The sequence below is a fragment of the Hetaerina americana genome, unplaced genomic scaffold, assembly GCF_022747635.1.
Source record: "Hetaerina americana unplaced genomic scaffold, ioHetAmer1.1.p SCAF_257, whole genome shotgun sequence".
Taxonomy (NCBI): domain Eukaryota; kingdom Metazoa; phylum Arthropoda; class Insecta; order Odonata; family Calopterygidae; genus Hetaerina; species Hetaerina americana.
Genome location: NW_027286827.1, coordinates 157,255 through 169,817, shown reverse-complemented (window position 1 = coordinate 169,817; position 12,563 = coordinate 157,255). Strand labels below are relative to the sequence as shown.

The window sequence follows — 12,563 nt, the reverse complement described above, 5'->3', positions numbered from 1 at the left end:
TTATGTAGATGTAGATGTAGATGAAGGTCATTCAGTATGCTATATAAACTGTAGCTATTGAGTTGTCATGGAAGCAGATAACATATTGAATTTCATATAAAACTTAATGCAAAAATATTGACAGCCGGAATGAGAAAAAGAAATAGGATATGTGGAACAAATGCTTTAGGAGAACATCAACTCAATGATAATTTATGAGAGCTTGACATCAAATAATAAATTCCTTTAACAATATTACTCATAACTACAAGGTGTTGACATTTTAATAGCATTTTCTTCTAATTTTGTGAAAATTGTACTATTTGAAATACAAGAAACTGTAAAATGGGGTTGAGTTGAGCAAAAAACATACAAACCTTTACAAGCATTAGTTTGCTTGCCAAAAGCCGGCTTCCAAGGCAGGTCATTGTAAAAGTCTTCGCAGTTCTCACAGTTAAGGCCTTTGGTATTGTGCATGCACTCACACCTCCCATGAACCATTCGCTCCTTTGGCTCAGCATTGGGCATTGGGAGGCATCGCGAGGCATGGCCATAGCATGAGCAGGATCCACGTACTATCATCTTGTATATTGCATAGTAATACTTTTCCTAACGAGAAAATAATTCAAAAGGCATATTAATTACTAGAATTTTCAATTAGAACAATCAGAAGAAATAGTTTTTAGAGAGATCTTCTACGAAGGTCAAGAATTTGAATGGTATTGAATCTCTTTGCATCAATATAATATTTTGGTGAGAAGGCTTTCGTAGCATAAAAACTGTGAAGGATACATGCTTTCTGGTTTAGCGTAATAACACAGCTGCACCACATGTGAAATTGTTGGAAGTCCTGCGTGGAACCAACAGGGAGATCAATTCAGTGCCACCCATAGGAACACCAGAGAGCCCTACAAATTAAAAAATTCAGCCTTTCAGCAGTGGCAGAACATGCCTGGGCGGAGACCAGACATAGGATTAATGTGAGTGAAGCCGACGTGATCTCAAAACAATCACGTTAGTTTTCGAGGCTTATCTGTGAGGCCACTGAAATTACCTAATATTCAGCAAATTTCAACAGGGAAGACCATCAACAGCTCCATAGCATGTGGAAATAAGTTGTTTCTAAATCTGACCAATCAGGGAGCACTATCAAGTTACCTATATTAAGAAGGCCAAATTGGCATTGTCACCTTGACCTGAAGATGTCAACTATAATGTTGGCGAGACTGTTGTCAAGAGAAAGCAACTCACATGGTGAAGCCCAGAAGCACGCAGCCTTCACAATATAAGATTTCATTTACATAGTAATTTCCGGTAATGAATAATCATTATGTTAATTTAATATGGTGTTTATCATGATTTTTTTAAAGTACAGAGTGATCCTGTAATATTTGACGCAAACAATCAGAAAACACTTATAAAAACAATCAGGTAACAATCAACTCCCCTTTATATTTATTGCACATTGAGTTACCATTCAAAGTGTCAAGGAATCTAGATATAATGAGTACGATGCACAGTGGAATCCGGATATGAGCACACCTTTGTGCAAGTCCATCATAAAGTGAGAACTCACAGTGGGTTCAATATTCATTTTCATGAAAAACACATTTTTGGTCAAAATTGGTTTTTGAAAACATTGTATTATGCTTTCCACTTCATAAATTGACAAACTCAAACTGTCAGAAATGCTACAACAGTAACTTTGGCAGTCATCTGCTGGCACGCATAGAAATGCAAGAATTTCACTGGCCAAAAATCATTTATTTTTCTTTTCAAAAAAATCTTTCTGTGCATTTACTTAGGCGAACACCTTCATGTTGAAACATTGGTCTTAACCTCATGATCTATGGTGCAAGTTGCAGGACTAAAGTTACTGAGATGCTGTATGCATGGTAATTCATCAAAACCTATTGTTCAATTAACGATGTGTGTGCTGGTGCCCTTAAAATTTACCAGCCAGCCATTTTTTGTGCCCCCACATAAAAGGTATGAGCAATATAACGCACACAACTCCTCAACTACTGCATATTTTTTAATGAAATTTCAAATACATAGAGGTTATGTAACAGAGTAATCAACTAGAGTTTGGTATTGTGAAAAACATGTCCTCTTATGGAGTGGGACACAAAAAAGTCTGCAAATAAAGCTGCTTTCACTTCTCCTTTTCTTGGCTCTGCATACCCTACAAGGTCTCTGAGAAATTTTCTATCTCGCAGAACTAACTACTTTCTCTACTTTATGCTTTTTCATTTTCTCCTGGTGAGTCCATCTTAGGTGCACTCCTTGCGGGAAAAATGTGAATGTTTTTCTCTAGACTGCTTGAAATAGATTTTGCTGTATCCCTGTGACTCACCCCGTGTTTTGCACCTTCATGCAAAATTTTTTCATGCACAATTTGTTTTCCATTGCACTCCAAATATACCCTAAAAGAATTAAATCGGACATTGTTCAACATATATAGCATTGTCTTCTTTGACCACTTTGTGGTCTTTCTAAAAATTGTGTAATGTGTGTTTCTCTTAGTGTCCAGTAATCAATTATTCTGATTTTACAAACCTGTCAAATAAGGATAATGAATCCTAAAAACTTTTAATTTTTCCAATTGTTATATCGTACCACTTCATACTTTTAGGAGATTCTTTGCATTTATGAGAATTGTGCTCATAAAAGTGATTTCATTTCTGCACCATCACTTAAAAGAGGTCATCCCCAATAAAAAAACAACTATGTCACTCACATTTTTTGGATCATGGCGAGTAATTTTCATACCTGGTGAGCCAGCAAATGATTCAAAAGAGGGAATAATGTCATTTTCTGACTATAATAAAACAGCACCACTTGTCATGCTAGTTATCATTACTGTCATCAACTTCAGAATCACTAGAATGCTGCAAAGGTAGAGCACCAACAGTTTCCTTGGTAATAATTACATCTTCATCACTGTCACTTGGGATTTTATTATGATTTTCATCAGAACTTCCATCAATTCCTTCATGACTTGAGATATCAGGCAAATCATTGGCAAAAACATTGTTTTAAATATAATTTTTGTTCATTCCCCTTCTATTCTATGGAGGTATGATTACTTCAGGAGTAACAATAAATAATAAAGGTAAAAAAAACATAATATCTCTCAAAAACATCATAATCTTTCATGAAAAAAAACATGGAAAGCCTCTAGACTGATAAGGATCAAAGAAATGGCTCCTAATAGTTCCAAAATAATCCATCGCAGGGATAAAACTCAAAGACTGCATGGACATGAACAAATACGTGAGGGGCCACTTGGTACTTGTGACAAAATACTTACCAATATGTGAGCAAACCACAAAATGTTTAAAGTCCCAAAATCTGAGAGATTGCCTCTGTTGCTTAACTAGCTTAAGCACTTCATAAGAAACTATGCGAATAGAGTTTGAATCCTCATCTATGCAAATGACTGTGAAATTCTCATATTGAAAAATTTATATTTGAAAACCTGCCAGTTAATAAGGAAATTATAAAGTAATGCCCCTGTTAGTTTCCCGCAGATGAGCAGACAGCCATTGATAGAGGCCAGGGACTTTTTTGACACACATGAGTAGTCACTGTGCAAACACAGTTTTATTTTTGCTTGCAAACGGCAATTCTTGCATAATTTCAAACAGTGCCCCCAGGAATGTTACCATGCGTTATCCACTTCTCAACTAATAGCATCACAAGACTATAAACATGCAAAAACTGAAGTTCATTCAATTTGGTTGATGGGAGGATTCATCCTATGAGGAACATGACAATCCATTCTCAAGGATCAATTTCGACAGAATTTTTTCTTACCTGTATCTCCTGCCTGTTGTCCAAATGGTCATCTCCCAGAGTATGAAGCTTGGTGAAATTTATTCTTAAAGTTGTCATTTTCAAAAGATTTTGGACTTCCTCAGAATATGGGTTATCAATCGGTAGATTTGGGGGCAAAACCCTAAAAATTACCTAGGCAATGATGGGAAAACAAAAGACACAGGTGGTTAGTAAGTTACATAATATTGTACCCAAATAGCACTTAGCATGAAAAGTTCATTAATACGCATCTTGGTATTGCATGCATTATGATTTCAAGGCTGATATGATAGAGTACATTATTCAGTGATTTGGAAATTATGCCTCTAATACAATTTAAGGGAATTATTTCATTAAAATGACAAATTAAAAAAGAGAGAAAGGTGAGTGATTACACTGTGAACTGGCAAACAAATTAGGTACTTCAATATGAATACTCAATTGCATACAGCTTAGAAATGCCAAAGAGGGCAGGGAGGGATGGAGCTTCCACAGTAATGAGATATGCGGCAGACATTTTGCTGCTACATTTTGACAATATTCAGTTAAATATGACACCATGTATTAAAATTAAAACAAATAATAAGATAATTACTGGCTGCATGAAAGCACTTGGTCTGCCATTCACTAAGAGATTCTGCAATAACAGAGGAGGGGTGCAGCCCTTTCCTCTTCCCCACTAATCCTAAGACCAAACATTCAAACATTCCATGGACACTTCAGAATGGGGTGACACCACTTCCACCATACATGATGTACAGGGTAGATATATAGATTGATTAATCCTTATTCACCAATAATGTAAAACTATTAATACTTCACACCTTGAAATTACATAGTTTGCCATTTTCAAGACTTCCTTTCAAAATATTTACAAACCATTTTATAATCAACAAGACCCAGCATTCCAGGTTATACCCTAAACCATTGCTTTGTCATTACTTTCGTCAACATATCAGCCACTTTTTCAACCCTTCAATGTTACTACTTCAAAACTACATGCCATTGCTAATGTATTGATGAGGGCAAAACTATCGATACTTAACACCTTCAGGTCATATAATTAGTTTGTCATTCTCAACAAACATGTATAAACCAAGCACACCATACAAATATAGCTCACGCAAAATGCCAGAATGAGTATATAGGAAGTAAAGTTCAATTATGTTACAAAATCACTGACACAATAACTTAACCCTATATTTCATACAATGTACATAAAAAATACAAGGAGAATCGAACTTACAATTGTTTTTATCAAATAGGGAATCTCAATATCACATTATTTTTAAATAATGTAGAGCTATGATATGCCAACTCATAAATTTAAGTATGCATATAAAATGTTTTGATTGACATTTTTAAGAATAAAACCAACTCACAATGTTTCTTAATTAACAACTTAAATATCATTATGAGAGCAATGGAATCTAGGGGAGGAGAAGACAAACCATCCATTAATTGATTAATTTCATGCCAGTATTTCTTTGGATATCTGAATGACCGATCCATGTCTCCAGTACACCCCACTAAAAATTATATAAATATTTAAAGGATTAAAAATCAGGGAGCTTGTCCAGGCAGTAGGTATTTTGGTTTTTATAACCAATTGGCAGGAGTGAATGCAGAAATAAGCCTGATAGCAAAGTGGGTTCTTACCCTAAAAATGGCATTCGAAATGAAGTAAATATGCCGGAAGGTCTCACATTTACCAATAAAAGTTGGGAAGATATGACAAAAGAGTTAATGAAAAATATATAGCTACAGTGGGTCCAAAGGTAAATAGATATGATTCCAAATCAGAAAAACAATAAAATAAATCCTTTACGGTTTCATGCTCAAGAAGGATTTTTAAATCCAGAACAAAATATTTTTGAAGACAGGAATAATCCAGTTTTTAGAAACCATAGTATTAATAAAAATTCAATAAGATATAATTTATCAAGAAATGGTACTCTAAATGATGAAATTCATTTTAAATCAATTATTTACCAAATATAAATACATAGTACTCACATACCTATTAGTATGATGGAGTGATCAAAATGAATGTATGTTTGTGACTGTGATGAATAGAGAGTTAAACTGCATATGCAAATATTTGCACACTTGAGAGTGCAAAGAGTTATGGTGCACTTTCTAAATTGGAAATACATATCTTATACACATGTGTCATATACAGTAAAATGTCACTTCTACATCATTCTACATGCTAGAAAGATTAATGCCACTGATGTGAGGATATATGCTCACATCAAGGCCTTATCGTGATACAATGATGTCAACATACATTGATGCAACAATTAAAATCACGACAAAGCCCTTGCTCCAAGCAAGAACCTGAGCACATCTAGTGTCTGCCTGGGCTCATACAATAGTTGTGATCTGGAGTCATATTAAACAACTCCATTCATTCGACAAAATTCAATAAGAGTCAATGAATACAATGATGAAAATCACTACTAATTATAACATTTAATTACTAATGCCAATGCTGTAATGATAAATATATTTGCATAAAATGAAAGCAGAGCATAATTAGACTCCTTACCTCTCCTTCAGTTGAAGGTGCCACATTTGAGTATCGTGATTCACACACAACATCAGCCAGTGATCTTGGGCTATGCTTGGGTACATGAGGAAATGACTCATCACAGTTGTACGCAAAATATCGGTATACCTGGAAATTGCATAAAATATTTAAAAAAAATAAAAATCTTTAAATGCTAAAAAAGTTTAAATCTTTAACAATAAATATTACATTACACCATATGAAACATGTTAACCAATGGAAATTAGTTAAAAGGAGATTTTCACTTCAGCAGCGAATACTTAAAGGTGTCAACATTAAAGGTTGCTAAGTTATGTACCAGTCTAAGGGACAAAAAAAACTATTTAGAAATGTTAAAATCATATAATAAATGAAAGATTGTACACTGTGATTCTCTGATATGAGAACATTAAGGCATCAGGTGCATCCACTGGACCACAGATGGTAACACAAATTCTACACACCTATGCTATCAATGAAATAATCAATTTTACTTTATGAATAAGCAGTCATGGCTAATGGCCATCCATGGGTATGGTGGGCAAAAATGAAACATACAAATAACACTATGGCAGCCTGCCATGGCTTGGTGAATGGCTGCCACCGAACAACACATGGGCCATCCCTGCCCAGAGGAGCAGCCCTCCTTGATGTGAGTGATGGTGGAGAACACACGGCCAGTTGGGATCATTGCCCTCCACATCACAGCCACAGTGCTGTGATTTGGAGGGCAATGGGAAGCCACCACACAACCATCCCAAGGTGAAGCAGCTCACCAATTCCTCATTTTCACTTTCACTGATTTCAATAAAACAAAAATGACAAAACCCCCCACGAGTCAAATATTCTGGACTTAAGCCATTCCCCATTTAGACCTCTGGGCAAGCACTAATCAAGAGAATACATCCCTAATATGTGTCAATCAATTTAGGATAGGAAATTGGAATAACCATTCACTCTGGGTATGTGGGAGGCTAAGGATTTAAAGGTAATCGCATGCAGAATAGGATTAGATATCTTGAGTGCAAGTGATATGAAATGGCCAGCACACTGAATAAATAAGTGGGAGAGGGCATAACACTCTTGAAGAATGCCGCAATGAAAGGAGATCTTCCTGTATGGTAACACTATGATAAGGATAGCAACAAAACCCAAACTTATCACAGTGATAAAATACTACAGGCCAACAATAAACTACCATGATGACAAGTGGAGAAGGTATATTTGGGTCATTCAATAAGTCCTTAAGGAAAAATAGAGAAATAGATTTTAGTGGGAAGATTTTTTTTTATTTTTCAACATAATCTCCTTTTAAAATATACAATTTTCCCAGTTTTTCTCCAACTTTTTTAAGCCACCCAAAAAGTAGGATTTCAGGTCCTCAAAATAGGTACCTGTGCTGGTATTCACCTCCTAGATCAATGCAAATTGTATTATGCCAAGCCATTTCTTCAAGTTTGGAAAAATTACAGCCACAGGGGGCCAAATATGGTCATTTCTATGATGATTCAAACTTTAATTCTATCATTTTCACCATCAAAATTGCACATACGAGCACTTTTCCAATTTCTTCATAGATCAGAATTTTTTCTTTATCATATGAGGATGTTTTTCTTGATTTCTTCACTCAACCAGTGCAATAATGATGCATTAAATTATAAGCTTTTCCTTTGTCCTTTTTCCAATTAAACAATGTAAATGATTCTGCCTGAATCCCGAAAACCACGGCCCATCTCTTTGCCTGCTGATTTCACTGTCTCCGCCTTCCTCAGAGCCAGATCACCTTTAGAAACCCACTGTTTTGACTCTTCTTCCCTATCCAGAGTGTGGGGGTCTTTCCATGTTTTATCTGTGATTATTTATTGATGCAGAAATGCATCAGGAACGCGATGGAAAAGCACCAAACCAGCCTCTGGATCCGCCACATGATTGCATTTATTCTTCTCTGAGAGCAAACACAGCATCAATCTTGCTAAGATGTTTTTTACAACAATATTTCTTGCAAACTAAAAACAATGTACTCTGTAATATGCATAAATACAACCACAATGCAGATGTAGTCTTCGCCACACAGTTGAGGAAAAGGTTTCCCCAAGTGCTGCAAAAAAATTTTTCAAACAGAGAGAGGCTAATTTGCGTTAATGACATTGTATCCCACGCCATCAAGTGATCTCAATAGATTTGTTAAAAATGTTGGATGACTTTTTCCCCATCCTCAAAAATCCTAAGGCCATAGGCAACATTTTCCCTGCACGTCCCTCCATTATGTACAGACATCCTGCAAGCCTTGCCCGCAATTTCTACCACAAAAATTCATCACCATTCAATTGGTCTAGATGTAGCACTTGCCCCATCTGATTATGCAGAGTGCAGTGAGCGCAGTGAGTGCAGTGGTTAACTCCTGCTCATCAACTTTTTACCATCCCTTTGGCATTGAGATGGTGCGGGGGCTAAAGTACTGACTTCCCATCCTGAAGGGCCTGGGTTTGACTCCTTTAGGCAGCAGATCTTTTTCAGTGGTATCCCAATCCCTACTTGAGATGCTTTATGGGGAGCACTTTGGTTGAGTGAGCTGTCAGTTGGTTGGGACATGAAACTGCAGACCCCCTGAAACCTTTTGTTATAAGTGGGCTAATGCTAATGCCAGGTTTCTATCCCCCCTTCTTCCTATCCCATCTATCCCAATTTGTGAAAATACCTCAGCTGTTGGTCGCCTCCGCTAAATATACTACTACTACTCTTTACCATCCTTATCCCCCTTCTGTTGCACTTCCAAGAATGTAGTCTTTCAGCTACAATTTTTCCACTGCTCTGTTTACTAAGTAGGGCAATGTGCCACACCACATTACATCCACTTCAACCACCACCATGCATCCTGCAAAACTTCTTCCCAATCAGCTGATCTCCCAGTGCCAAAGCACACCTCTATTCATAATTCAATAAGTGTCACTAGATTTTTGTAATTGCCACACGCCCTCCCACCAACTCTCTGATCAAACTAAAAACCACCATTGAATGGTTTTCCAAAGTCTACCAGCACCCATCACCTTAATGTCATTTACTTCTACCAAATCCCCTTGGAGAAATTCATGTCAAATGTTTCTTAAATTGACTCCTATTGAAATACCAGACAATTCTAAACAATAAAAAATGTTGTCTTCCACCACATTATTTTCCAGTTTGCACAAGAATCTATGAAAATATTTCTCAATTAGGTAAAATGCCATTGAAAAAGCACCCGTGTACAATCAGACTATCAGAGTGCAGGCTACTTAATGATAACCAATGCCAACTTGTAAAAATACAACACCGTCCACTTTGGATTCTATTATTATTAAATGTGTGAGTTGACTCTGAGTGGTATTTATTAGTTGGCCTTCATAATAATGAATAAGTTCATGAGTGTTTACCCTACGTCTAGTTGATTTGAAGGAAGTGTTAACAAGTGCTAAGCATGCAGACAAAAAATAACAAAAAATACAAAATATTTCGTTTCCTTTAAAATGAAAAACCATCTCAAAAATTTCTGTTTGTTAAAGAAAATATTTTATGGGTCATTTGAAAATATATAATAAAAAACATTAAAGATTAAGTATTTGAGAAACATTTTAAGTTGATCAATATATTTTAGACAATTAAAAAATAAATGTTTAAGTTATAGAATGTGTTCATATTCTACATACATATTTTTGGCAACTGATTTGTCAAGTGTTCCTAAACTGTACATTTATTTAAAAAAGGACTATTTCATTTGGCTTAGCCAATTTGCACCAAAAGTTTCGAGAAAACCTGAGAAGTCGATGCCAAATATGGCAATTTTATTTCTAGAATGGAATGGAAATTTAACATTTTCACCTATTATAACTTTTATGAATGCTGGCCATCATTTTTACAGGTTTTTTCAGAATGTTTTCAAATGAACCATTAGAATAACCCAATTTATTAATCCTCCAATTATTATATTAAAAGCGAGTCCAATGGCTTTACATAATAGATACCAGCCTGCATTATTCAGATTATTACTTTAATAAATGCAAATAGGTGTTGCATCTGACCTGGGAAAAAGATACCCATGGAGACCATAAAGGGGGCTGGCTGGTGATGGCTGAAATTCAAGAAACTTTAACTGCTTGCCATAATTTGTTGCTCTAAAGCGAGTTAAATGTTTACTGAAACACTTACCAGGATGAACCATTCGGGAGAAAGAGAGACTTACCTGCCAAGTAGCACCAAAGTCATAGGATCTTTCAATAAGCATAGCAGCTGGACGGAATGTCTTAAATGTGATGATTAGATGAGTAAAATGAAACTCTGCCCCAAGGTCTAATTGAATTGTAACGTTCTCAACTCCATTTGCTGACTGCCACCATGTTTTTTGCTCCCTTAAAAAAAATACATAGATAAAACAGTTGGTTCAAAAAATAATAAAATAAAGAAATAAATATAAAAATAATATACAAGCATGGAACTCTTCTTTTACACTTTTGATGGCGGTAATGGAAGAAAGTGCATATCAAGGAAATCTGTGCAAGAATCAGATTGGAGGCCAATGGTCCATATTTTGTTTAATTTACCAAAAGACTGATTCCCTTTGGCCAAAGGGAATCATGACAAATTAAACCAACGATAAAGAGTTCGAATCATTTCAACAAAAACTGCTATTATTACAAGAATGGAAAACATTTCTTTGTTCCGTTGTTTGTTTCTTTGTCTCAAATATTGTATGGATGCACTCATAAGCTATTGTTTTCATATATCAAGAATATTGTTGCACCCACAAAGGTGAGTACATATCAAAAATAAAAATACAGTGAAACCTCGCTTAACGAGCACCTCGCATTGCGATTAATTCGCATTACGAGCCAAACTGTTGGGTTCAAAAAATGACCCGCTGAACGAGCGACTTTTCGCCTAACGAGAGCGAGCAGAGGGCAATTCCCGGAATGATTGCGCGCCAAATACTTCAGCTTGTCTTTAACACTCGTTCACTAGTGATCGCATTTTTTCCAAATATGTTCACATTTATTACTTGTGATTTTTTGGTGCAAAGTTAAGTAAGTTTTTGTGCGTAGTTTTAAAAATAACCCCGAAGAAAAATCCGTTAGAGGAACCCTACAAAGGAATAAAAATAACAGTAGAAATGAATAATGACATCTGAAAATCGGGAACATGGTTCGCAGCGTGGCTCATCTAATAGGCACATCAACGATAGGCCTTCTATTCGAGAACACGGACAAGACAAGGGAGATAGATGTTTCAAATACAGTGACAAGAGTATCTAAGCAACAGCTACGTATTCTCAACGATGTTGAAAGGTTGCTTCTCAAATACGTAAACGAAAAGCAATTGAAATGCGACAATATTAACAAGAATAACATTTGCAAGCGGCGAATTGAAAAATCAAGCCCCTGCTGGCGTACCATTCAGAAAGTCGACGAGCCTTCAAGAAGTTTTAAGTCCTAAATAGTAAGCTAAATGTGATGCGGAGATCACGGGAAACTATTGCATCGCACCATGTGCGCGAGGCATCGCCCTAATAAGGAAGTGGTGATGTGCGCCAGAAATTTATTAAATGATAACTCTTGAGTCGCTTTTTTTTTACTTTTGAAGCGTCGGCGAAAAAAAATGTCTCTAGACAGCTTTCTAGCAAAAATGAATGAGGCACATATCAGAAATAATAAACTATTTATTTTGATTCTTTTCTCCTTTTACAAATCGAATTCGCACTACCGATCACTTCATTCCGCGATAGCAGAAAAGGCGAACACGATCCGCGATCCTAAACAATGCACATACAATTTTTTAAATAAACCCTGGGCATAATTTATTTTTTTTGGCAGGAAACGCATTATAGCATTTAGCATTAATTTATATGCGAAAAGTTGTTTCACTAAACGAGTGTTTCGCTTTACGAGAGAGATCGCGTAACTAATTATGCTCGTATTATGAGGTTCCACTGTAATATACATAATAATAGACAAATACATGAAAAGAGGGTGGCAATCAATATTATCATCCAGTTCAGTGCACTTCCACGAAGATATTATTTCAGGACCCACACACAAATTCCTCTGGATCCTTTCCAAACAGACCTCGTATGCATGTGAATAAAAGAACGAGTCAACCTTAAGGTTCTTATGAAACTTGGGACAACTGCTACAAAACGTCATACCATGTTAAAGGAAGTGTAGAAATGCAGAAGTGAATGTTTGTG

The 12,563-nt window shown here is 36.0% G+C and overlaps 1 protein-coding gene across 3 annotated transcripts in view; it reads right to left on the bottom strand.

The window, feature by feature from the left end:
* The window catches only part of LanB1 (laminin subunit beta-1), a 115,100-nt gene that overhangs the window by 55,250 nt on the left and 47,287 nt on the right, over positions 1–12,563 (bottom strand). For all 3 annotated transcript variants that reach the window (XM_071586762.1, XM_071586763.1, XM_071586764.1), the window contains 4 exons: positions 10,566–10,731; positions 6,350–6,478; positions 3,799–3,951; positions 357–588 (listed from right to left, as the gene is read on the bottom strand). In XM_071586762.1, coding sequence (XP_071442863.1) covers positions 357–588; positions 3,799–3,951; positions 6,350–6,478; positions 10,566–10,731 — 680 coding nt within the window. The remainder of the gene's footprint in view (positions 1–356; positions 589–3,798; positions 3,952–6,349; positions 6,479–10,565; positions 10,732–12,563) is intronic.